The sequence below is a fragment of the Podarcis raffonei genome, chromosome 4, assembly GCF_027172205.1.
Source record: "Podarcis raffonei isolate rPodRaf1 chromosome 4, rPodRaf1.pri, whole genome shotgun sequence".
Lineage (NCBI taxonomy): Eukaryota > Metazoa > Chordata > Lepidosauria > Squamata > Lacertidae > Podarcis > Podarcis raffonei.
The window spans coordinates 79,677,715-79,704,417 of record NC_070605.1 but is presented as its reverse complement, the minus strand read 5'-3'; the positions used below and the strand labels follow the sequence as shown (position 1 = coordinate 79,704,417).

Here is a 26,703-nt window from a genome sequence, read left to right as displayed (position 1 = left end):
TTGGAATGAGGGACAGTGGAGACTGTGGTGCTTTCAAGATCTAGAGCCTAACCTGAGCCTAACCTGAGACATAAAACAGCCCAAGAAGGTATTGCTTCTCCCCTAGCCACAGCCTTGGATTCCAGCAGAAATCAAGCATGTCTCTCCTTCAGCCTGCAGCCTGGTTGTAGCTGAAACACACAATTCTGACTGACACTTATCCTTTTAATTACCAGCCGGTTGAGGGAGCTTCCTTTGTTACCTTAAGAACCCATACTTAGGCCATTGCCAAGAAGCTGTCCTGGCAATTCCAGCAACTGAATACTTGTTGAATCCAGGAATTGGAAGGGATTCTGGCTCACAACATTTTTAAATTGTTGCAACCTGCTTTGGGACTTCAGTGTGAAGGGCAGGTAAGAAATCAAGTAAATTATACATACATACATACATACATACATACATACTTGAAATTAAACTGGAAGTTTTGAAACATACTGTGTGTGAGTCACTCTGGCACACATTCAGAGAATACTAAGCACTGTAGTTTGTTAAGAGTTGTTGGGAACTGCAACTCTGTAAGGGGCAAACTACAGTGCCCAGAATTATTTGAAGGAAAAAAATATGCCTTAAACTTATAGTATATACTCATTTTAAGCTCTTAACGTGTACACAGCCTCCCTACACCCCAATAACTTCAAATGTGCTTTAAAGCAATACAGTATTGTTCTTTTTCTCAATTCAGATTGAAGCTGGTTTGGGGGAGGGAATGCATCAAAGTGCAGTATTTAATAATAATAAAAACAAGATAGATAGTGATTGTGGTTAATGCCATGTGTATACTGCTTCTTATAGCAGCAGTAGGAGCACACAAGCTGCAAAGTCAACGAGAACGTGTACACAGCCTAAGAGAGGAGGCAAGTAGCAGAGGGAGACCTTTATCAGTTGCCAACTCAGATTGTGCATCCATAGCAATGTCCAGAGGAAGAATGACTATAGAGAGGAGCGCAGAGAGAAGAAACGCCATGGTGCGCCAGTAGCAGCAAAACTGGACGCCTTCATCTGCCCCAGCTGCAACAAAACATTTCTCTCCCATATTGGTCTCTATAGCCAGAGCAGGTGCTGCAACCTTCCAACAGTTTGACCTCACCCCTAAAGGCAAACACTCTATTGTCTTCCAAGTCAGACAGGTAACAATACTTATTAATACTACTTTTATTATTTATTATATAATTTATTATTTATACCCTGCCCAGACGACAACAATGCAAGACTATTTGAATATACTATATTTTTTTCCTGAGAAAAATCAACTCCCACACTCCTGGTTTTCCACATTTGGGATGTTTTCTGTACCATTTTGCACTACTATGAGGGGAAGCAAACTAAAGTTGCTCACAGCAAGGAGGACTTAATTGACCTAGGTTCCTTAGAAATTCAAAATGTGGTATCACCCTCACTGCAAACATAAGAGAGCTTCTATGGCTCAGTAACTGCAGGCTATCATTTAGGGAAGGTAGTTCAGACCACAGGAGCTCTTAAAATGTTTATCCCAAGATAAATCTAAACAAAAAGTAATGTCAATCAAATAGTACCTTTTTTGTTTTTGCAATTTGCTCTTGCTAGCGCGCGCACACACACGAGGCCTTTCTGTTAATAGTTCCACCAGCACATACTGAACACTGAAATAACAGTGCAGAGAGATTTGGGCTTATTGACGATGGATTAAGAGTTAATGCTTGCTTATCTAATTTAAAAGCTGTTGGGGGCGAGATGCCAGATCCCATCCTGATGGTTCTGTGACTCTGACCAGCTGTCTACTCTGTTTAGCTTTCCCAAAAGGCTGTTGTGGCCATAGTAGCATTCAGAATTGCTTCCGCATGCAAAACCTTTTCAAACAACAATGGGTTTGTTTTCCTTCCCCTGTTTCTGTTTAAATAGTTGGGGGATCCCACCAATTCTAGCAGGTCATGCTTTGAATGTTCACTGTGTTGTCATATGGGGTGTATCTGGGGTTTATCGAATAACTGCAGGGACCTGGCTGCTGAAGCCTGCTTCTCAAATCTTGCTCTTTTGAATACTCCCAAACAATCACGCATCTACTTAAGAGCTTTGTGTGCCTTTCCCTGATAGACCCAGCTTTATTTTGGAGAGGAATATTGTGCTGCTTCCCTCCTTAAACTCTCTTTTCTCATAAGTTTAAACAAAACAGAGATTGAGCTTCACTTCAAATAAAAAAAGAATTATGTGAATATGTAAATGAATGTGCATTGATTGGCTTTATACACCTTTAAATAACATTCTGGGAATCTCTGAAGAAGCATCTATGCAAATATCACACAAGACCAGTCCTTTGAGGGCAGATTTCAGCAGTCGGGGAGGGTACAGCATCGTTTTGAATATCCATCCTTTGGCCAAGTTGATTGCCTATAATATTCTGGGGTTTCAAACAGTGAGTATTATTAGGCAGCTGAAATGATCCTAATGGAACACAGTGACATAATTCTCATAAATATTGGAAGTGCACATGTAGTAACTATAGTACCCTATACAAATAGATAATTGTACCAATTCAGAGCACACACATATTTATGGTTTAAGAGCTTACAAAAGGTGTGGAAAATCAGAACACCTTGATATATAAATGCTCGCTGCACAAAAACTGTGTATGTGTCACTGTTTCACTCCCACCAGCTACCTCCACCATTCCAAGACTAGCTACAATGCAATCAAAGGCAATTCATAGTAATAGGCAATAGACCATGTTCAGTTCAGACCATGTTCAGTTCATCAGCCAACTGATTCCAAAACAGCTACTCTTCTGAAGACCCAACTGCCTTTTGTTCTACAGTTATGGATGGCTGGATGGATATTATTATTATTATTATTATTATTATTATTATTATTATTATTTACACAACACCATACAATAGGAGTTCAGTAATTTGATGTGTCAGTTTACAGAATATATATACTAGAGAAGGCACAAAATTGCTACCTAATCATCTTCTCCTTTACAAATTTTGATTTCCGATTGCCTCCAGCCATTCTCAAATGCAAAGCATTAACATATTTGATATTTGTATATAATAAATAAATATTAGGTATGTGACATCAAATTAGATTTTATATAAGTATTTAACAGTATGGCCCACAAAAAAATGTGTGTATTTTATAGCATTAATAGCTCATACAACAACATGGCGCATCTCAGTGGTTTTTATACTTGGTGCCTTCGAGGAACCATGCTTTACTTGCCTGCCAACTTAGAACCTGCGCACATGGCAGAGGAATCTAACAAAAATATGTCCTTTGACTGAAGTGTCATAATCAGAGGCTGCCATTCTGGTACAGAACAGCCTTTGTCAACCTGGTGCCCACCAGATGTTTCAGAGAATAATTCTCATCATTCCCTGATGTGTTCCAGCTGCTTTAGAGCTGTAGTCTAAAACATATGGAGGACACCAGGTTGGCTAAGGCTGCTGCAGAAGGAATAATTGTAGGCTAGGAACTTAGAAACAACACCACTGTGCTTCAACCCCCCATCCCTGCCTTTTATTTTTTTTTAAAGAAAGATAAGCTGTGACCTTTTCAGTGAGTTTACAAAATGATTTCTGAACAGCAAATAGTCGTAATCAACACATTCCAGTAACTATATTATATATGAGTGCTCTTTGCATGTTCCAGCTCAGAATTGCAACATATCAGCAAATGCTTTCTGTCTGGAACATGAGTGGTGTTCTTTTTTCTGCTTTTTGGTATTCATTTACTGACCTCAAATATTCCCAGACTCTTACGGGCAGAGTGCTGATTCTTAATTCTGAAAAACTGGTTGGCGGTTATGGCTCTTATAAGAATTCATGTGTACATATGCACACAAAATCCCAGATGTGATCAGGATGGGTTTTTTTAAATCAGAAAAAGCTACCAATATCCAACACAAAACATGTTTTGAACCCAGGTGGATCATCTTCAAAAACTACTTGCTGATGATTATTATCACATTTAACATTTGTATAGTATTTTCAACTGTTCCAAAGCAGTTTCTGTGCACCATCTAGTTGTAATGCCACAGACCACCTAGTGAACTCACGGCAGAGATAAGGCAAATTAGGCTTTAGGAGGTACTTTTTTCGTATGTCTATTAGCCACTGTACTACACCCATTCTTCACTGAGAACTAAAGAATAAGAAAAGAGAAAAGGAATCAATTCAGCCTGAAATTCCTTACAGAACATGCAGCAACACTCAAAGTATGTCAGGCATAAGATTCTATTAAAATAAATTTCTAAGCACCTTTGGGACGTTCCTTTTTGGTGTGTGGTTTAGCAATGCAGTCCTATATCATCAAAATAGTTGGGACATGCCTGCAGGACAAGAGACCAAAGAAAACCCAGGTGCTTAATAAACCCTTATCAACAACGTTCCCATGGATTACTTAGTGGGGATTTTTACAACTGCACTTAGGGGAATTTCAGTTTTGTTTCATTCTCCAGCAACTTCTCCCTTTGATGTTCCCTCTCCCTGGTTTTCCAGCACCTATACATAATTGAATCACTGGTGATAAACAAAAACAAAAACAGGTATTTTTAGAGAGCATGTGGCAGGAAAAAGATGAAAACATGCAAGCCGACTTTGGCAAAGAAAGTAGGTTAGAACAGTACATAGTTTCACATATCCTATTTATTTATATGTGAACGATGAAGTCTGTGTTACTACTAGTTTTATTTTCCTAACATCTGTGATGCCAAAATTATTAGTACATAATATTCATAAATGTTCAGCAACATGAGAAATTGTATATGTGGATGATATACAAAAGGAAGTGAAAAAAAGCTTCCTGGACTCATTCCATTAGATTTATTGAGAGCTCAGGTAGAAAATTCAATTTATTGCTATTAAAAGCCTATTCAGGTTGCTCATCGGACTTAAGCCAGATCAGGCCAATGGCACGTCAGACTCCTATATTCTTGACAAGCAGGTTTGACTAATTTCCAGGTTGCCAGCTGACCAAAACACACCGTATAGTTTCATTAGGAAAGAATGTGAGCTGGAGCTGTTTTTATTGTGGCTTTCTTCAGTAAAATTTACAGGAGAATGAATTAGAGCTTAATCAGGGTTACACACACACACACGTATTTAATAAAGTTGACCTTTAACATAATGGGAAGCTATTCAAACTTTGGCTAGGATATCAAACATCTCTTGTTCATCGCCTGCATGTTAGGAAATGCTTGCATTTTTCATCAGTGACTCATGCATTCTATTTAATACAGAATTAATGCTTAAATGTGGCTTTTGGATGTATGTTGCCTTAGGATTACAGAACTAAAGGGAGACATACTCTGGCTTCTGCCACCAGCCAGTGTGCTAAGGGCCAATGGCAAGCTTCACACACAGCTTCCCCAACAGATTTCCATGGTAAGAGTAGACACCAACTTTAACCCATCCATTAGCCAATGAAGGAGCAGCTGCCAGGAGCTTGCTTCCTCTTCCCCAATGAGAAAGAACACACTGCTCCATCTACCAGTTGCTTGGGACTGCAGAGCTGAATCTGAGCTCTTCCTCCAGGCAGGTGATTTGGGACTGAAGTTGCACCTGCTGCATCTCAGGAAGATCATCATGGCAAGAGACCAACCTAGTCCCATCCATTGGCCAGTGAAGGAGCTGTTGCTCCAGTGCTTGCCTTCCTCTGTTCTTCCTTTTTCATTGTGTTATGATAAGTCTATGGGTAGGGATTGACTGAACATTTTAATGCATGCACTGTGCTTTATAAATGTTGAATAATAATTGCTTGAACCATTTTGCACTCAACAGTACATGGGAATCTAAAACCAGTGACCTAATTTTTGAATGCTGAAAACCAGAATGGAACACATACACTTTAGCAAGTGTTGCTCCTTTCAATTGTGCATTAGTGATGCAGATACACTACAGTATACTGAATGAATTATTTGTCTTAATCACAGAGGATGTAGGGGCAGACTACAGACCTGTGTGTGAACTGACAGGAGTCTATAAAGAACTGAAGCAAATAATGGTGAGAAAAGATGTAATTCTAAACTTTACAGACAATTCAGTATTAAGAGATCCAAGTATATAGATAGTATCAACTCAATAATTATAAATAAAAATACATAACAAATATAATCCAAGAATGGTGGTGGCAGTGGCAGGGGAGGGACTCATATTTGTGAAACAAGATCAGCAAATCTTAGAGCCATGTTGTGAAACCCCACCACACATGTTGACTTATCAGACTTTGAGCAAAAAGCTCCATATAGGATGCTTAACCTAAAGAAAAGCATGACTATAGCGAAAATAATAGCACCTTGCATATCCTAATTGAGTGTGGGGGGGTCATAATTTATCCAGGTTGGGATACTCCAACCCAGATCTGAGCTAAGAAAGCGAAATAATCCACAGATGGGTGACTGATACAAAATTACGTGTCACTAAAGGTGGCCTAGGCAATTGGTACTATGCGGTTATTACAAGAAAGACTCCATGTCTTTCTTCCATCCCCACAGCTATAGCATTGCTGCAGACCATTATTAGAAGAGCAGGCACAATACAAGCATAACTCCACAATAAAAAGAACCAGGACATTTTATTTCATTGAAAGTGATGTTTTTACAGTGATTCTTCACTCAACCATTCATTCAGGCAGGCACATATTAATTTTTTTTCCACCAATAGTTTTAGAGACAATTATACCACAAAGGATTCAGGTACGAGGTAAGAATAATAACAATCTAGTTCTGCACATGCTTGTTTAGAATAAAATCCCAATGATTTTGTTGGGACTTGCCAAGTTATCAGACATTAGATTGCAACTCTATTATCATTACACACTTCAATCAGAAAGAGATAGCTTAAATGTGTACCCTTTTTATTAAGGTTAGATTCCAATTTTGTACCACACCATACCCAGTGACATGTTCTGTACAACATTTAAGTGTTGGTGTACCAGTAAAGCCACAAATAACAATACAAAAGAACTGTTTTCTTCAGCAGAAGCATTTGATCTGAAGAAACACTTTTAAAATGCAGTGACTAGAGGGAATGTGAAGTCAATAGGTAAGAAAGTTTAATGGGAAAGTAAAGTATATGCTGGCAACCTGTAAATATAGAATATGTCTGAAGCGGAACTTTGCCAGTGTTCTACATTATTTGTGCAATTTAATTCTGAAGTCAATCTGAGCGAATTCTGTTGAACATACTACAAAAAAGGGAAGAATCTTCATGTGCATCTTCCAGCCATAATTCAGCTGTACTTGGCTGTATTACTAGGCTCCCAAATAGGATTTGTCTAACCCCACTGAACAGGAACAGAATGCAATGTTGCTTATTTAGTCCTCCCTTAACTGACTGGTTAACAAACCACTGAGCAGCAGGCTTAGCATTGCATCTGAGCCATCACATGTATGAAGCATTAGGAGAAAGAACAAACCATGAATGCTGGTCTAGATACAATACCAAGCTGGCTGATCTGTGGTTTGTTACCCACACAACTAAGGGAGATGCGAATTGGGAGCAGTATGATTCAAAAAAGCTTAAAATTTGACTTAGTGTTATGTCCAAACACAGCCATAGAAATAGAAACCCCAATACTGTGACACCAAAAGCCAGTTCTTCACCAGAAGTTACCCTGTGACAGTTGTGGGAGAAGAGACATACTGTATACAAGAAAGCCCCACAGTATTAAGTTAGTGTTTAGAATCAAACTGTTGCACTTAATCATTTTTACTAGTAAACTTTTGGAATTGTACACTATGATGCAGTTTCACATAATATCTACCAATTATTGTATCCCTAGTTTATGACTGAGCCCTTAGCTAGTGAACAAAGTTGTTGAAATTGCTATAGTACCGTAAGTAACAACATTCCAAGAATCTAAAAGTTTAAAAATCTCTATAATCCAAAACTAAAGACTAACAGTATATGCAAGTTTTTGTATTTAACTCTTAGATCAACATTTAAATACAGTACCTATAAAAATACAACATTGTGACAGCTATACCAGTACTTTAAATATGGCAGACAGTCAACATTTAAAAATAGAATGGTATGGAACATATTCCTCTTAGAGATCATACAGGAAAGTTGAAGTTAGCAATATTCAGGTTATTTTAAAGAAATCTGCAAGGATATTCTACTTCAGACAGTATTCTGCACTGCAGAATTGTCAAACTCTGTATTCTTTGCTACAAAGATTAAACATCTAGTGCTGTCGTGCAGAGTGACACTTTGGAACATTTCTTTTGCTACAATAAGTTACATGTTGGCAGAAAGATGGAGACACCACTGGCATCCTTCCTATTGAAATGTGAGTGGAAGTGCTCAATACACTCCTTTCTTCTGTAGTTTGCTTTGTTTTACAAAAGGCACATGTAATTATAGCTTACAAATTAAAACTGATACTGCCTTTGCATTTGTTCTAGCTTGTGTGCATACAGAAGAGGCTTGTACAATAAGTTGTTCTTCACCATTCAGTTTCTTCCAGTAAGGGTTTTAGACAGTGGCCTCATTCATGCATAATACAAACCAAATGATGGTTTAGTGTAAACAAGCAAGTTAGTTGGTATATGGTGAGAAAAACATTTGCCACTTTGTTACTCCCATATAATTTGGAGCAGAGTCATGACTTGGCTTTATGTTTGAGTTGAACCCGGTCTCATGGCTTACCTCGCTTCAAGCAAACCATGACCAAGGTTTGGTATTGGCTTACTGCTAGGGCTTTGTTTATAGGTCAAACCACAATCCCAGGTTGGGATACAGCACTAAGCCAAACCATGGCTTAGCCCCAGTAGCATGACAGCAGCAGGAACAAAGTGGCTGTGTTTTTCTCACCGTGTACCAGCATGCCTGCTTATTCATTCTAACCCATAATTTGGCTTAGCACTACATGCTAACAAATGAGGCCAGTATCAATGGCATGTTTGTAAGTAGTTTGACTTCATAACTTTTGTCAGACTCTTATCACAGGCAGATCTAGCTGCTCTGGTACCCGGAGCAGCGCACCCCGGGGCGGGGCAAGCTGCCCACGGGGGCGGCGTGACAGTGCCTGCAGTGAGCGTCCCACAGGGGGGCGCCTGTGGCAAGCACCCCAGGGGGTGCCACCCAAGCCAATGTCACACCCCCCAGGGATGACACCCAGGGAGAGCTGCACCCCCCTTCCTCTGCCAGTGACTCCTATCACTGACTTTTTGGAATAATATAATAAAAAAAGTTCAACACAAAAGTTTTTCATATACCTATTTATATGTACCCTGTGCATTGCTTGGATTTATACAGTCTATCAAGAAGTTAAAGCTGCAGTTACTGAAGAGGTTACTCAGAAGTTTCAGATATTAATTCAAGTGGATATGCAAGCTGCAAAGAATTTGCACATGGCCTCTTGTTATGCTTCTGCCAAAGAGTAAGTTGTGAAGACAGAGAAAGTGTTAGCTTAAATACACATTCTCCTTAGCAAAACATCTAAAATGGCACAGTAAGAGGCCTTGCACAACTACTCCTGTGGTTTATGGAACCTCACATGGTAACATCCAAAGCTGCTTTCATAAACAGTACTGTTCATATTACATGCTTTAAAAACTGCTTCGAATCCCCTTAGATCAGTGTTTAAAATTAACAGTTCCAAAGTATCTGAAAATCTGAGAAACATGCTTTAGCATTTACTTGGCAGCATTTTGACTTTTATATTCATTTCAGCAGCATCAGAGGTCCAGCCCCAATATCCTTATTGTTGAAGAGAAAGTGCTAATACCACAGATCTCTTATTCATGTTTCGCTTTGGAACAGTTGACATTAGGAACTTCCCCTCAAATATTATTCTTAGTATTTTTTAAAGCAATTTTTTTTTCAAGTTTCAAGCTATAAAGTTTTGTTGGTGCTTTTCTACAACACATTTATTCCCTGTTCAAAAGAGGGAACTGTTAAGTAACTTTCTTGCCAAGGAAGACATAAGAAAGCTTCCAAGACATTTTGTAACAGGCTCCAGCAAGCACAATCCATGTGCTCTTAAGATTTCCATGCGTTATCCATTGTACTTGATGCGCATAAGCCTGCAAACATGACATTTCATATTCAGTAACCGGGGGGTGCAATGACATATCAAACCCCTAATTATTCTCATATACACACTTAAGACAACAGGTACTGCTTCCACTGGTGTACCAGTAAGCATGCGTCCCTGTGCTGCTCCTGATCTCTGGATCACACAGCAAGTGTGTTTCAGAGTGTAGGGGAATCCATTTAAAGAGATCACTATATGGGATTTTTTTTGTTATAGTGCTATGAATGTCTCCTGCTCATACCTTCTGAATAAAACATGTCTTTCATTATTAATGGTTAAATGCACTAGCACTTTTCTTCAGGATAAACCCAAATGACATGTTCAGAGGTCATACAAGTGGAAGGCAGCTCACACAACCAATCTCTTTCCCCCTTCATTACCTGAAATGCTCCAGAGGGCTGGAGGGTCTTAAACACTGTGGAAAGTGTAGTACTGGGCTAGAGTAAGGGAGTAATCACCTGAAATCTGGTGGAACTGAAGATTCTTTTGGGAGGAAGAGGGATTGCTGGGGCTGCAGAGGGGAAGGAACAGAAAGATGGGTTGCAGGACCTGTCTTCTGTACAGGCAACCATTGCGTGCACTTAGGAGCTAACATGCAAGATTCTGTAGTAAATCAGTCTGCAGCAGTCTCCCATTGGCAATAATGAAACAAGCCCTTTCTAGAGCTGACTAACTGAGGAAAAGTCTCGTTGCGTACACATCAGCATGGCTCTCGCTCTCTTGACTTTGCAACTAATCACTTAACAAATTAAATGATATTCAATTGCACTTCAACTAGATAGCTACTGAGAGCCGAATCACAACAAAATCAAATTACCTTTGGGTACTGTTAGCACTTCCAAGGCTAACTTTACTCAACAGATAAAGTATGTTTAAAACTCAAAAGTATAAAAATAAAAAGGTGCACCTTTAGGTATAATCACTTTCCCTCTAAATGAATGGCGACCAACTTTAGTGCTTCTCAGTCACAAACTCGGCTTGTACTGTAGTTGTCATGCAATTTTTTTAGAATACATACTTAAACGCATTCTTAAACACTTGCCCCTTAGCATTAGGGCTAAACTATATGTTGTTAGGAAGGCACCACAGCATTTTCCAATACTGTACTGTGTTTCCCTTGCCCCTTATGCATTGTAACACTCCCACTCCCTTCTATCTGGACTCAGAAATTGTTTCTGGCCAGGAGAAAACTTGTAACATTGAGGTTTTCAAGGAAGAATTGGTAGGCATGGGAAAAGCTTAACTACACTCCTGTCTGTTCAGTTGGCTTCTATGAATGCCACCCGCACCTGCATTCTCTTCGCTCTGTATAACACCAATAAATGACCCTACATTAGCTAAGGATCTCAAGTTAGGCTTTTAAAATATAGTTCTCATTGTGGAATGAACTTGTGTAATATCACTTCAGCAAAAGCTTGTGTTATTAATAATCTTCCATACTCATTTTTAAAACTGAAATCCTTCCACAGAGAAAACAAGCTGTCAAGAGGAAAAGTTAAAGCTTTGCCTTCTTCACATGGTAGTTTTCCATGTGCAGAGATTTTGCTTGTAGGCGAACAAGCCCTCATCACATGCAAGCCTTAAAGGTTCAGCCTAGCTACACCCACCTCAGTAAGAACTGGACCATAAAAACCCTCCAGAAATAGCAGCTCCGGGGACTGTAACCAGACATAAAACTTAATCCAAGTAAAAATATTGAAAACTCAAATGTTAAAGCAAAATAGTGTTTCAGTTAGTTTGGTGAGTTATTAGGATGCCAAGAACCACAGTACTAGCTACTGTTTGTTTAAGCCCTCAAGTCCTACTCTGTATTCTACTTAGCCCAGTGCCTGCCTAGCAATTAAAGGCATTGCCCCAGGTAGATTTATCCTCAAGCAGCTCCATCCCGGCAAAGGAAGTGGCATTAGACCCAGCCACCCACACACGCTGCCCCATTTAGGTGCAAGAAATAACACTCCTTGTTCTACCCGAACACATTGGACTTAGGTCTGAGCTTGAAAGAGGCTTTCAGGGACCTTTCTTCTTGACCTTCCTCCTCTGCATCCCCACGGAAAGAAGGAGTGGTGTGGATGATCTGGGTCCGGAAGCGGATTTTGTTGAGTTTTATCCTCCCGCTGCCCGAGGTTTTCCTGCTCAGTTCTTTGCCCTTGCCGGGCGCTCCAGCCCCGTCTCCCGCCTCCCCATCGTCCCCGTGGTGGGGCAGGAGGTGGTGGGAGAGCTTATAGGAGATGAGGTTGGCCGGTAGCACTTTGGAGAGCCTCCAGCGCCCGCTGCCGTTGGTGGCCCCGCCGTCGGCCTCGTCCTGCAGGGCCCCCACCAGGCTGCGCACCTCGTCGGCGGTGCTGCGGCTCAGGTAGTGCGCGGCCTTGCGCCCGCTGTAGTCGCGCACGTCCACGTCGGCGTCGTAGGCGCCCACCAGCAGCTTGACCACCTCCAGGTGCCCGTGCATGGCGGCCAGGTGCAGCGCCGTGTAGCCCCCGCTGGTGCGCGCGTTCACGTCCACGGGCAGCCGGTGCCTCTGCGCGAAGTTGACCAGCAGCGCCAGCAGCTCGTGGCGCCCGTGCTTGGCGGCCCAGTGCACGCACGTGAAGCCCGTGATGAAGTCCCGCTTGCACAGCAGCGACGGCTCGCAGCTCAGCAGGCTTTCCAGGCTCTCCCAGCGGCCGTCCGAAGCGCACAGCATCCACGCGTGCTCCAGGGGGTCCAGGGCCACCGAGCCGCCCGAGCTGCTGCCGCCGCCCTCGTCCTCTGCAGAAGACGACGCCAGCGAGGCGCTGTCCGAGTCCCCCCCGCCGGCGGTGGAGCGGCTCCCGCGAGTGGCGGCACCGCCGCCGCGCTTCAGCTGAGGGGAGCTGCCCAGCATCCGCTCGCGGAAGTTCTTGCGCGCGCAACGCGGGGTGGTGGCGGGGGCCGCCGCGGGGGCCACCCCTGAGGCGGCGGCGGCGGAGTCGTCCTCAGGCGGGATCTCGCCGCTGCCCGGCTCTGGCTCCCCATGCTGAGAGCGGTTGTCCTCCTGCTCCTCTCTTCCCTCCTGGCCGCCGCCGCCTCCTCCTCCAGGGGTCGCCTGAGGCGCCTCAGCGGCATCGGGCGCCTCAAGCTGCCGAGGTTCCTCCACAGCGACAGGGAGGCTCTTTTCCTCCTCCTCCTCCTGGGGCTCCCCCGCTTCTCGCCGGGCAGCTTCGCCCTCTCCGCCAGGCTCAGGGGGCAGCCGGGGCCCCCCGGTTTCCTCAGCCGGCTCTGCGGCCGCGACGGCCACCCGGTACTTTTTCCTCAGCTGCACGTACTTGGCCCCGGAGCCGGGCTCTTGCCTGACGGTGGCCACGGCGTTGACCATCTCCTTGAAGCGCTCCCTGGCGCGCGAGCGGCGCTGCTGGTCGGGGGAGTTGAGGTAGCCTCGGAAGTGGTCCAACAGGTCGGCGTTGCGAGCGCGACCTCCCCGCTCCGATAGGAACTGAAGCACGGCGTCCTGGCTCGGCTCCGCCGCGGCCATCGGAGCGCGGTGGGAACCAACTGTCGCCGCCGCTGCCGCCGCCGGGCAGCGAAATGAAGAAGGCTCAGCGCGCGGTCGCCTCCTCCCTCCTCCTCCTCCTCGCGCTGCCCCATGGCATCGTCGCTAACATTTCCCTCAGGGCTCCTGAGGCGGCATCGCCAGGCTCAAATCACGGCGCCGACGTCCGCGACGTCGTTATCGTCGTCGTCCTCGCCGCTCCCTGGCATTATACCCCTACGAGGCGCTCGCCGCCTCCCTCACGTGACGCCAGCCTGAGGGGGAGCGAGGGCGGCGCCTACCGGCAAGTTTAAATTCGGAGGAGGAGGAGTCCGAGCGGGCGGTGCGGCCCTCTGGAGGGAGGGGCTGTTACTGTAAGTTAATGAATCTCGGCTCGAGAAAGCTTCTGGCTCCGCCCCCCTATTTTTGAGAGAGGGAGGGGCGGGAGAAAGAGAGCTCCCGCGCCCGCGCGCAGGCGGGGCACGCCCCGTCCTGGTGCCGCGCCCAGCCCTTTTTTAATTTCTCCCGTTGACAGCAGACTCACCGCTCCGCCTCCGCCTTCTCCCGACTTGCTATTGGTGGGCTTTTCAGCATCTCCCCTCGTCTCGGGTCGTGATTGGCGGAGCGTTCTCCCCTCCCCTCCGCTCGCCAGGCGGCTCCTCACCGCCGGCTGCATTCCAGCTGCTGGGATTGGGAGTTGCAGCTCCTGCGTTCCCTCCTCCTTTCTTCTCTCTCTGGCGCGCGGTGACCCCTCCCCTCTTGCCATGGCTTCCTCCGACCTGGCCCGGCAGATGGTAAGAGCGGCTTTTACCTAGCGCGGGATGGGTGGGTGGCAAGGATGCAGACCACCAGTGGCGCTTCTGGGGCTGGGATCCCATGCATGCTTCGTCCTGGTGGGCTTCCTCGCGCGTAGAGAAAAGAGGGAGCTTGGGGTGGGGTAATTTTTTTTTGGGGGGGAGAGCAGAAAAAAGTGCAATTCCGGACGGATTTTTGGCGCGACTCAATCCGTTGCTTTCAGTTGGGTAGCTCTGCATGTACGGTTCTTCTTGCAAGCTGCTATCGAACGTCTCCCGTCGCCTGCCTTCTTTGTGGTGGGATTCTGTAGGCTCCCTTCCTCCTTTTTTGCCCTCTCACCCCCGTCGATCCCTTCCATTATGGTTGTGCTCCGTTCCTCGTGCTTGCCAGTAAAAGGCATAAGGTTTCGGGCCACCCCCACCCCTCCTCCTACCATGCAAAGGACAACTGGCTTCTTCACTGAGAATCGAAAGCCCCTTACCGTCTCCCAGTGACCTCATGAAAACGAAAATAGGAATAACGTCATAGCGAACTATCCACAAGCAGGCTGAGCCTATGCATTTTTACTGGGAGGCCCTACCCGCTTCCATAGGCCTTGTAGGCAAGTCTAGTGTGTGTTGAATTGCATTAAGGTGTAGTCATATAATGGTGCAAGGTAGTTATAATAATTTTTGATCTTTGCTTCTTATTATAAATTGTGCCGTTTTTTGCTTTCTCAAGCAAGTTTCTCCGAAACGAGTTCTGTGGTACATTAAAGACTACCAGTTTTGTTGTGGTATCAGCTTTCCTGGACTACAGCTGAGCTTGCTCCATCACATGCAAGTTCTGGTTGCACTTTAGCTTCCATGAAATACCTTAGCACAAGGGTGGGGAATCTCTCTGGCCCTTCCATCTGCCTTTGGGACATTCCCGAGCCACCCTTCCCTCCCAGCCCATGTTCCTCACTGGCTCTGCATTACATCCTCCTTGGCTGTTTTCTTTTTCTTGACAGGAACATCTGCTTAATTCTGATAATACCTTTTGCCTAGGTGAACGACAGGGGTGTGTGCGTTTGTCAAAACCAGCCTGCTGTACAAGCTTAAAAATTTGCCTTTGCTGCTGTGCCTACTTTTGTTTCTGGCCCTGCCTACCACTGGCAGTGCAGCCCCCAGAAAGATGCCCAGAAGGGAATGCAGCTCTTGATCTGAGAAAGGCCAGTCACCAGTCAACGAAAAGGATTGAAGTGTCCCCTTATTTTATAAAAATGAATATGGCGTTGTGAAAGTATGAGACAGTAAGCCAGCAACTTACGCGGGGGCTACGTTCCAGGTATCGCACCTAAAGCAAAAATCACATATAGTCAGAACACATTGAGTTCAATGGCAGGTGGGATTGCATATTATAATTTTTAGTCAGTGGGTAGTCCTAAAAATACCTGCGTTAATCAAATATAGGAATGATGCTTGGAAGGATTTCTGTGCATTGAAGTCATGTCATAGGGAGTGGTTTCAAAGTTGTTTAGATGATCACCATTCTCAGTCATGGACTCTGTCTGATTTGGCAGTATTCTGCATGTAATTATTCATTTGAGAACCCGTTAGTGCACAGCAAATTAATGCCATTAATGCAATGCAAAGTAAGTAACATGTCAGCACTGCGTTATGCTTAGGTCAGTACGCTTAAGGCTTCAGCTCTGACACGCTTTAATTCCATTGAACTGAGAATAACAATAAATTGTTATGAAGTACTATTATACATAAAACAAAGTGAGGTGTTAAATCTGCTTCCAGCATAATTGAATATCCAGTGGGATTGTGCCCCAGTTCCAAGCATGTAATATAACAAAATATTTTTTGTGAACAATTCTGTGAAAATCCATTTTGAAGACACAGATGCTGTCCCAATTGGACACTGTTCTGGTGTGAGAAACCAAGACGGTATAATTTAGTCCATTACGAGAGGACACAAACAAAGAAGGCATTTTTATATCTGGAGTCCTGGCAGCATTTAGAATACATATATTGAGTTCATCTTTGACTCAGCTCCAGCTCCATGCAATTATACTGGCCCTGTGTAGCCACTCCGCCCCTGAGATGACTAACTGGTGCCAATTTGAAAAGGACAGCGTGGAGTAACAAAGCAGTGTCAGAACTGCTTATCGTTCTAAGTCTAGACTCAAATTCTTCTTTAGAAATGTAGTTGTAAGTAGTTTTTTGTTATGTCAACAAGTTTCTGTTTGTGTATTGGGGTAGGCACATCAGTGTGAATCCACTTTTCACCCATTAGAAGAAGTAGATGATACAATAATAATTCTTTGTCTCTGTTGTGCAGGACAAATTATTGCTAGTTTTTTGTTTATCTTCTGCAGTTGCTTATGCTAGATGTCATATGCTCTGTAAAGACAATAACTATATTTCCATTCATAATACCAAAATTATAATATTTATTTGCTGCCTGGCTATTTAGATGCTGCTGAAGTATTTGGTAATTTTATTATCTCTAGCAGACACTGAGTCACTTAGTTTCCTGATTAAAACTTGCAACTGCAAGTATCCTCTTTGGCAGAGGTTCAGGAACACCGGGAAATAAACCACTTGGTACTTTTGATATGAGTGTTTCAGCATTGTTGTGAAGTGAAGAATACTTGCATCAAGACATTTGGCTGTGTAATGACATCCTGTTGTTTAAATATGCATTTCCTTCTGTTCTATGCTCACTCCTGTCAAACTTAGTTCTGCAGAACTTTTTTATTAACTGCTATTTTTTAGAGTTGGTGTGAGTAGCAGGGGTGGGGGATGTTTGCTTTTACTGTATTAGCATTGTTTAACGTGCCCTAATGCCTAGAAATCAGGTTTGGCTGTATTATGAAATAGACTCCAGAGAACAAGGTGGGTTTGCTGACATTGTTCCTCCTTGATGGTTGGCTAGGCAGGCAACCTTGCTGCCTTTTGGTTTTCTAATACATGGGAGGAAGGGGGAAACCCAGCCACGCTGCATACAAGAAGTGACCTTTAGGTTGAAATCCTATGGACACTTACCTAGGAGTGAACTGCATTGTAGTGGCAATCCTATACACACTGTTAAAGAGCAAGCACAATTGATCACAATGGTGTTCTGTCCAGACACATATAGGATAGCACTGTGACTGTAGTGGGACATACCTCTTTATAAACCTATATAGGGCTCCACTGTTATAGGAGGAGGATCTTTGAAAAGAAGGGAAATATTTACTTCTAGAGGTTTTCAAGTACCAGAAGATTTAGGTGAAATGGCATGTAGTGCATCATGTAATGCTACTTTTGAGGTGGTCTCTTGCTTCATATAAAACGTTAGCTTATTTTATTTGAACCTTGGTCTTTGGCTTTTCAGATATTTTCAGTGGTGCTGATTCCAGAATGAAGTTGGTGTCATATTACAAAGACGTTCTGAGCACTATGTTAGTGGTTTTCTGTTGCTGTGATTATTACATCGGTTCTGCAAATTTAGAACGATAAAGCTGTTCATAATATGTCTGTCGGGTTCAAAACTGGATATTCTGTAGAAACGAGAATACAGTTTGACTTCCTGTGCAATTGCAAAGCTGCATCTTCGGTTCTGTCTTGGCTCTTGCCTTCTTCATGCTGGAAACCTCCAAAATAATTGAGTTCAATTCTAGGCAGGTCTACTTATAAGTGTCTTCCCAAGTGTTCTGTGGGGCAGACTCCCATATACTGCTATTTTTTTTCTAATGAGAACAAGACAAAGTGGGTCTTCAACATGGCATTCACTTCTGTTTTTGCTTAACCAAGTTTTGTGCCATGCAAACTTATAAACTATGGTTAGCTATGGTTTGTTTGGAGCATGCTATTTTCAAATGGGAGATGCCCAAAACCATCTTGCTTCTTTCTCACTCACACATAGGAGTGTGGCTTCTAAGATGATGTCTACTACAATGTGTGAGCATCATCTGAAAACAAAAAACAATTCAGAAATAATTGTTTTTATGCATATGTACATTTAGTCAATCAATCAATCAAGCAAGCAAATCAAACTTTACTTTCATCAAACTTGTTTTCCTTACCTCATTATTTTAATTTGACATATTCTCTTTAATTTCTTTTTTTAAAAAAACCGTTTGTCTTATTTCCCCCCCTAGCGCTATCAATCCGATATCGGAATGAGAGCACCCTCTAATCAACCAGTAAATAATCAAGATGCAAGGAGGGTGAGTAAACAATTAAAAGTTTTTATGGCAATTTTAGTTTACATTACCACTTTAGAACAAAAAGAACAAACAGTCTTCGGGAACTTTAAAGGCTTCTGCATTTATTATGGCATGAGATAATAAATGTGATTATCTTTTAGTGATTAAAACTTGCAGCATAATAAATGTGTGGGTCTTTAAGACTCCATTGGGTTTATTGCACCATAGCTAATGTGACTATCTCTCTGTAAATTGTTACCATTATAGATAACATATGATGAATGTATTTAAGGCTTGTTAATATCGGAAGGAATGATAGAAGCCTGCTAAGGTATGCTCTGTGTGAATTATAGTGGTTCTGGACAGCAAAGTAGAGATTTGAACAAAAATGCCCACGATTGAAGTCATCTAAGATATAATTCAGTTTTGATGATAGAATTTTGACTAGATTGTGCAGCCAGAAGAACCAATAGTAGGGTGTATCTAATTGTGGCTTTTGACTCGTAGTATTACGCGGGTGGCGCTGTGGTCTAAACCACAGAGCCTAGGGGTTGCTGATCAGAAGGTCGGCGGTTCGAATCCCCACAAAGGGGTGAGCTCCCATTGTTCGGTCCCAGCTCCTGCCGACCTAGCAGTTCGAAAACACGTTAAAGTGCAAGTAGATAAATAGGTACCACTCTGGCGGGAAAGTAAATGGCGTTTCCGTGCGCTGCTCTGGTTCGCCAGAAGCGGCTTAGTCATGCTGGCCACATGACCTGGAAGCTGTCTGTGGACAAACGCTAGCTCCCTTGGCCAATAAAGTGAGATGAGTGCTGCAACCCCAGAGCCATCCACGACTGGACCTAACGGTCAGGGGTACCTTTACCTTTTTATTACGTAACAATTGTATTTGAAACACATTAATGAACAGCTGAGGGCACATTTAAAAGTACGTGTCTGTGAACGGATGAGAGTATCTTTACTTTCCACAAAAACTTACCTTAGATAAGGTTCCACCAAGTAGTCTGCTAACAGATTAACTACTAAAAAGAAAGGAAAACAGTTGCAACACAAGAAAACCTAACACACACAACCTTGTGTTAGATAGGAATTTTCCTAGTACTTCAGTAAAGGTTTTACTGATGAATCTGATATATTTTGTTGCTGTCCACTCCAATTTGGCCATGTCATAATAAGTTTTTTTTTTAACTTACCATAGTTTAATGTGAATATTTCACTCAGCCCCCAGTGCACGTAGGACAAACAAACTAGGAAGCCCTTGCTTCCTGTCATGTCTGAGCTAGATATAGTGGCTTGTAAAGCTACAGTTGCTAGGCAGTCTTAAGCCATGGTTTGTTGGCTTGCTAATCATGGCTTATTAGGGATTCCCAGTTCAGACATACAGTAATGGGAAGCCTTCCTGGGTTGTTTATGCAGCTTGTGCCATAAATAAATTAAGCAGGAAGAAGCAGGCAGTATACCATGATCATTTGTAGCCAAGTAAGATTGTCTTCCATGAACACAATCTTAACAGCTGAGTCCGTAAGTGACTGTGGAGGCCAATTCTGGATCCACATGTCCTTCCACAGTGTGGACATAGGTTTCTAGGCAGGAGTTGATCATGGTGAGGGTTTGCCAAACATGCCTTCCTCTTAGCACGTTTCTCTCTTTCGTTCTGAGTTTCAGTGTCTTCAGAGTCCATGGCACCTTTGTTAAAGGCTGTTTTCCAGCTGGAGCTATTGCACGCCAGTGTTTCCCAGTTGTTGGTGTTTATACTACATTTCTTTTAGATTTGCAGATCACAATAAGCCAGAATTCCTGGCTTATTTTTATGAGTGAAAATGGCTCTTTATCATGGTTTAAAGGTCACTTGGGAAAGTACATACAGTAGTGTGTGATATGCAGTATATTTTTGCGTATCAGATATGTACACTGATCAAAATGGTACAGATCTTCTTCAACTTACCCAGTGCTGTACTAGCAGGAGTCTACAAATTGAGTCAGCTGTAGTAAACACTCCCCTCTGGCAGCCACTTGTGCCCTGGCTCCCAGCACAAAGATCACCACTTTTTAGTTTGGCACATGTTGCAAAGAACTTGGAGGGGGAGGCATTTTCGACAGTGCCGGATGTGGAAGGGGGACAACAGGCCACTTTTCTGTCCTCTGCATGTATAGAGGCTTAAGGGAAGTGAAGGGGTTAGCATCTTGTTTGCACGAGATGTTGGGAAGGCAGCTCACTAGGATTCCAAATGCATTCCTCCTTTTCTGAAGCCCTTGCTTCTTCCTGAAACTATCTGCATGTGCAGATGAGGCAGAGAAGGGAAAGGGGATTTGTCGCACTTTGTGTTGATCTTCAAGGAAAGCAGATGCACGAGTGCTTTTCCAAGGCCTCCCCAAAGTCCAATGTTAAGTGAGAGAGCAACCTCTGCTTACTTCTCTGTGCATGCGGGTAATAATAATAATAATAATAATAATAATAATTTTTATTTATACCCTGCCCTCCCCAGCCAAGGCCAGGCTCAGAGTGGCTAACAAGCAATAATAAAAACAAGTTGAATGAATACAACTTAAAAACAAAATTAAAATACAACATTAAAATATTGAAACATTAAAATATTAAAATGCAGTCTCATCACAGGAGGAGAAAGGAAAAAGAAAGGGGGGGAATGGAATCAAATTGGCTCCAAGCCAAAGGCCAGGCGGAATAACTCTGTCTTACAGGCCCTGCGGAAAGAAATCAGATCCTGCAGGGCCCTGGTCTCATGAGGCAGGGCGTTCCACCAGGCCGGAGCCAGAGTTGAAAAGGCCCTGGCTCTGGTTGAAGCTAATCTAACTTCCTTAGGGCTCGGGACCACTAGGGTGTTGCTATCTATGGTCCTTTAAGGTTCTCCGTTGGGCATACCGGGAGAGGCAGTCCCGTAGGTACGAAGGTCCTAGGCTGTGAAGGGCTTTAAAGGTCAAAACCAGCACCTTAAATCTGACCCTGTACTCCACCAGGAGCCAGTGCAGCTGGAAAAGCACTGGGTGAATATGCTCCCATGGCAGAGACCCCATGAGGAGCCTCGCTGCTGCATTCTGCACCCGCTGGAGTTTCTGGGACAGCTTCAAGGGCAGCCCCGCGCAGAGCGAATTACAGTAGAATTCGGGTAGAGAAGCCTGGGTCTGTTGTGGGGAATAGCAGTACAGTTGTACCTTGTAATTCAAATGGCTTAGTTGCCGAACATTTTGGCTCCCGAATGATCGAAAGCCGGAAGTGATTGTTCTGGAGCTTCCTGCAGCCAATCGGAAGCCATGCCTTGGTTCCCGGACATTTTGGAAGTCAAACAGACTTCTGGAATGGATTCCATTTGACTTCCAAGGTACGTCTGTCTTTTTTCTTAAAAAACAACGTTTGGAGCGGCACAAAGTTTTTTTAAAAAATGGGTATTGACTCCTGTACCCTTCTTTTAGGTTTTCCTCTTCCTTGTAGCTAGATCAGAGATGGTGAACCTCAGGCCCTTCGGCCCTCCCTGTCTGGCCCTTGAAACTCTCACAAAGCCACATCCCCCACCAACCTTGCTTCCCTCTCTCCTTGATAGTCTCTGCCTGACTGGGATGTGTCTTTCATAGATGGTACCTGACTTGGAGAAGGAACTGCAATGGTTAGACCTTTGTAATGTGTGAGCTGAAAAAGCTCTTATTACTGATATTGGCTAAAACTAGAGAAACAACTTTTAAGCTCTTTCATAGATGGTTCCTGACACCGCAGAGGTGCAGTAAAATCAGCCCCACCACTCTGTTGAAGGGAATGTGGCCACACTGGGCCCTTCTACCACATTTGGTGATTATGTGAAGCTATAAACATCTTTCAGGAGATTAGCACAGTGACTCAACAGTCAGCCCTTTGTGCCCCACAATTAGCTCTGATTGGAAGAATGGAGACTTGCTACATAAAGAGCTTATGACATCTTTATTGGTGGCAGTGAGGCAACTAGTTGCATGCAAATGCAAGAGCTTGCACAATTTATCAATAGACTGTTGGCAGCAACAAATTTGGCCCATTGCTCCAAGGGAAAAACTTACCAAACAAGTACAGGCTTTAAATGGACAACAAAAAGACAATGGTTTTTAGTGAGATTTGGTATGCATTTATTGGTTCTGTTCTTGGCTAACAATTGCAATTTTTTATTCAGGAGCTTGGGATGGGTCAGGCAGGTTATTTTTGTATATTTCATGATGGTTATTTATTTGCTTGTATTTTTTTTTTAATTAAAAAGCTTGGCAATGAATCACTGGTAGTTATAGTAACATTGCAATCTTTTATCCCGATTCACTGTACTCTTTCTCTACAGCAGGGCTGCCGACCCTTATCTTTGTCTGGTCATGTTGGTTTCGATAGTTTGCCGGATCAGTTGGTTAATAAATCTACCCATCAGGGGTTCTGCTTCAACATTCTCTGTATTGGTAAGTAAAATAGCTATCAACAGTATGAATGATTTCATTTTAAATCTCATTCTCACAGAAAATCTGAAGCTGTGAGAAGGGACTGTTACCATTTTCCATTGACTATTGCCTGCAGGATAGTTATATTATATAATTGGGCTTAATTATCCTTAACTGTGTTTTCAAAATTTATGTTTTCACAAAACTGTTGGTTATCTTTTAACGGGCTACTACTCATTTATTGGGATGCGGGTGGCGCTGTGGGTTAAACCACAGAGCCTAGGGCTTGCTGATCAGAAGGTCGGCGGTTCGAATCCCTGCAGCAGGGTGAGCTCCCATTTCTCTGTCCCTGCTCCTGCCAACCTAGCAGTTTGAAACAACGTCAGAGTGCAAGTAGATAAATAGGTACCGCTCTGGCGGGAAGGTAAACAGCGTCACACTGATTCACATGTGCTTTCCAGACCTATTTAAAAGATGCAGTATGCATATTGTATTTAGCAATCTACTTGAAAGTTGTTTATTATTATTATTATTATTATTATTATTATTATTATTATTATTGATTTTTATTGGTTTTCAAAAATACCAATGTAACAGAACAATATTTCCCCATAAGTCCATGTATATGGGCAGTGGGTGCTAGTCACCAGGGTGTTCATTGGAATATTTTATAATATTTCAACAAAAATCATCCATATCGATACATTGTTCAAGGCACATACCCCCTAAGTTATTTTCTCAGATAAAGCAGTTGTCCATACGTTCTGTTTCCATTTGAGATGTGCAGGTGATCAAGTCCTTTCCAATTCTTTGCTACAAGTAATCGTGTTGCCACCAGAAGAAAAGTAACAAGTTCCTTGTATAATAAATTAAGCTGAATATCTTTGAAAATTGTCGATAAACCTAGGCTCGGATCACATTGTATGTTCTGATTTGTGATTTTGCTTATTTCTGTAAATACTCTTTCCCAGAATGGTTGCACTCTACTTGAAAATGGAAATATTGCTACATCCCGCCCCAAAAGACGCTTCAGCTTTTGGTGAAATTCTTGTCTCTGATCTGAAGCAGTCTACTACTGTGTGGTGCTCCAGATACTGTGTGGTGCTCTCCAGATACTTTGCATTTCACATCAGCCCCAACAACGATTAAAGCAGGCATAGGCAAACTCGACCCTCCAGATGTTTTGGGACTACAACTCCCATCATCTCTAGCTAACAGGACCAGTGGTCAGGGATGATGGGAGTTGTAGTCCCAAAACATCTGGAGGGCCAAGTTTGCCTGTGCCTGGATTAGAGATTATGGGAATTGTAGTGCTCAACATTTGAATGGCCCCATGCTGGCTACCCCAGTTAGCATGTGCTGCTAGCACTTGGCCCAGTTAAGAGTGTGGCAAAGCATTTATATCTTGTTGTCAAGGTTCTAGTACCAGTTCAGGTAAACAGATGAAGTTCTGAATTGGGGTTGAAGATTGGGCTAGAGTATTGCTCCAAGTCCCTAAAGGTTTGCGGGGGGGGGGGGATGTTGGAGGAAATATTCTGAAAAACAGCCTTGCCAACACTGTGGCATGAGTACTATGACTTGGCCACAGACTAATGTTAATCCAAGCCTCATCCCACCCCCAAATTTTCCGGGAACAAGAAATAGCCAACAGCCTTGTATTCTCACAATAGTCTCTTTTGAAAGATAATAAGGTGTAGAGGGAACAAAAAATGTTATAGGCTGAGTTGAGCTACTTAGTAGGAGTTTTGCTCTCAAAGAAGCTACCAACCTGTCATAAGCCACTATGGTATGAATGTTATTCCCATAGAGTGAAAAAACAAATTGAGGGTGAAGCGGGAAATACAAATATGGTTGAGAGGGAGCATAGGGTACAGTGGTACTTTGGGTTACATATGCTTCAGGTTACATACACTTCAAGTTAAAGACTCCGCTAACCCATAAATAGTACCTCAGGTTAAGAACTTTGCTTCAGGATGAGAACAGAAATCATGCTCCAGCAGTGCTGCAGCAGCGGGAGGCCCCATTAGCTAAAGTGGTGCTTCAGGTTAAGAACAGTTTCAGGTTAAGAACAGACCTCCAGAATGAATTACCGTATTTTCCCCTCTATAACACGCAGATTTTTTCTCCTAAAAAGGAAGGCGAAATGTCTGTGCGTGTTATTGAGCGAATGTGTGGTCCCTGGAGCCAAAAAATCAGGCAAAAATCAAATCGCGAGTCACGGAGAAGGGAAACCTGAAAAGAGGAAGCGGCTGCTTTCCTGCATTCTGCCTCAGGGTCTTACTGCCCACCCTCCTCTGTTTCGTTGCTGTGTTTGCTCAAACGGAACAAAGAGCAGGGAAAGCCCCTCCCCTCCAGGCAAGCAGAGGGGAAAGCAGAGTGTCGTTCCTTCTAATTCCTCTCTGTGCTCCGGTGCTGCTGAAAACATGCAGGTGGGGGGGGGGGGAGAGAGAGAGAGAGAGAGAGAGAGAGAGAGATAGAGAGATGGCTGGTTTGGGTGCTTGGGTGGGGGGAAACTTTTGCCTTTCTTTCCTCCCTCCCGTTAAATCCCTCTCCTACATTCTTAGCCAGCTGCTTCTCTGCACACCCCTCTCATGCTCCTTTTCCCTTCTTTGTTTTTCCTTCCCTCCTCACTTAAAATGTGGTTAGAAAGCATAGATCCACATGGATCCTCAGGATCTTTGCATTGGGTCACCCCAAATTCACCATCAGATCACATAGCATGTCCATGGCTACAGCCTGCCCCCCCAAAATCACACACCCACTGTTGCCTGGGGCTGCAATGGTGCAAAAACGTGGTTAAAAAGCATGGATCCACATGGATCCTCAGGATGTTTGCATCGGGTCACCCCAAATTCACCATCAGATCACATAGCATGTCCATGGCTACAGCCTGCACCAAAAAAATCACGCACCCACTGTTGCCTGGGGCTGCAGTGGTGCAAAAATGTGGTTACAAAGCATGGATCCACAGGGATTCTCAGGATCTTTGCATTGGGTCACCCCAAATTCACCATCAGATCACATAGCATGTCCATGGCTACAGCCTGCACCAAAAAAAATCACGCACCCACTGTTGCCTGGGGCTGCAATGGTGCAAAAATGTGGTTACAAAGCATGGATCCACAGGAATTCTCAGGATTTTTGCATTGGGTCACCCCAAATTCACCATCAGATCACATGTCTGTGGCCACAGCATGAAGCACAAAAATGATACATCCACTGTTTCATTCAGAATGTTTTTTCCCTTGTTTTCCTCCTCTAAAAACGATGTGCGTGTTATGGTCAGGTGCGTGTTATAGAGCGAAAAATACGGTAAGTACTTAACCCGAGGTACCACTTTATAGTACTGTGTGTGCCTTTATGGGAAATGACATAGTGATCCGATACAGCTATGAAGAAATGCAGAAAGATTGTGTTTTCTCTGAATAAACCCCGCATTAAATTATAACGAATAACTTTTTTCATTCCCACCCCACCCCCAAATGTGAGAAACGTCTTTATATTGCAGTGAAATTTCTCTAGTTCTTTTCATATAAGTACATGTTTACCTGTCTTCAATTTTAGGCGAGACAGGAATTGGGAAATCAACTTTGACTGATAGTTTGTTTAATACCAGTTTTGATGACCGTGTGTCAACACACTTTCAGCCAAATGTAAGACTTAAAGCCGAGACATACGAACTCCAAGAAAGCAATGTTCGACTGAAGCTGACCATTGTCAATACCGTTGGATTTGGTGACCAGATAAACAAGGAAGATAGGTTAGTATCTGCTCACATAAATAATGTCCTCTTAATTTGCCCTGT

General features: G+C 43.3%; 2 protein-coding genes across 9 annotated transcripts in view; one reads left to right on the top strand and one right to left on the bottom strand.

Annotated features, from left to right (window-relative positions):
- Positions 1–26,703, top strand: part of SEPTIN10 (septin 10) — an 88,293-nt gene that overhangs the window by 20,563 nt on the left and 41,027 nt on the right. For 4 of the 8 annotated variants that reach the window (XR_008329925.1, XM_053384317.1, XM_053384318.1 and 1 more), the window contains 3 exons: positions 18,450–18,518; positions 22,808–22,919; positions 26,463–26,658. Coding sequence is in view for 7 of the 8 variants with exons in the window: in XM_053384317.1 (XP_053240292.1) it covers positions 18,450–18,518; positions 22,808–22,919; positions 26,463–26,658 (377 nt within the window). In the remaining variant the exon portion in view is untranslated. Of the gene's footprint in view, positions 1–13,891; positions 13,915–14,207; positions 14,335–18,449; positions 18,519–22,807; positions 22,920–26,462; positions 26,659–26,703 lie in introns of those variants that run through there. The other 4 variants (XM_053384328.1, XM_053384321.1, XM_053384320.1 and 1 more) reach the window with 4 other exon arrangements.
- On the bottom strand, positions 9,845–13,858 carry SOWAHC (sosondowah ankyrin repeat domain family member C). The gene has a single exon (XM_053384316.1). The coding sequence runs from the start codon at positions 13,541–13,543 to the stop codon at positions 12,017–12,019; it is 1,527 nt and encodes a 508-aa protein (XP_053240291.1). The 5' UTR covers positions 13,544–13,858; the 3' UTR covers positions 9,845–12,016.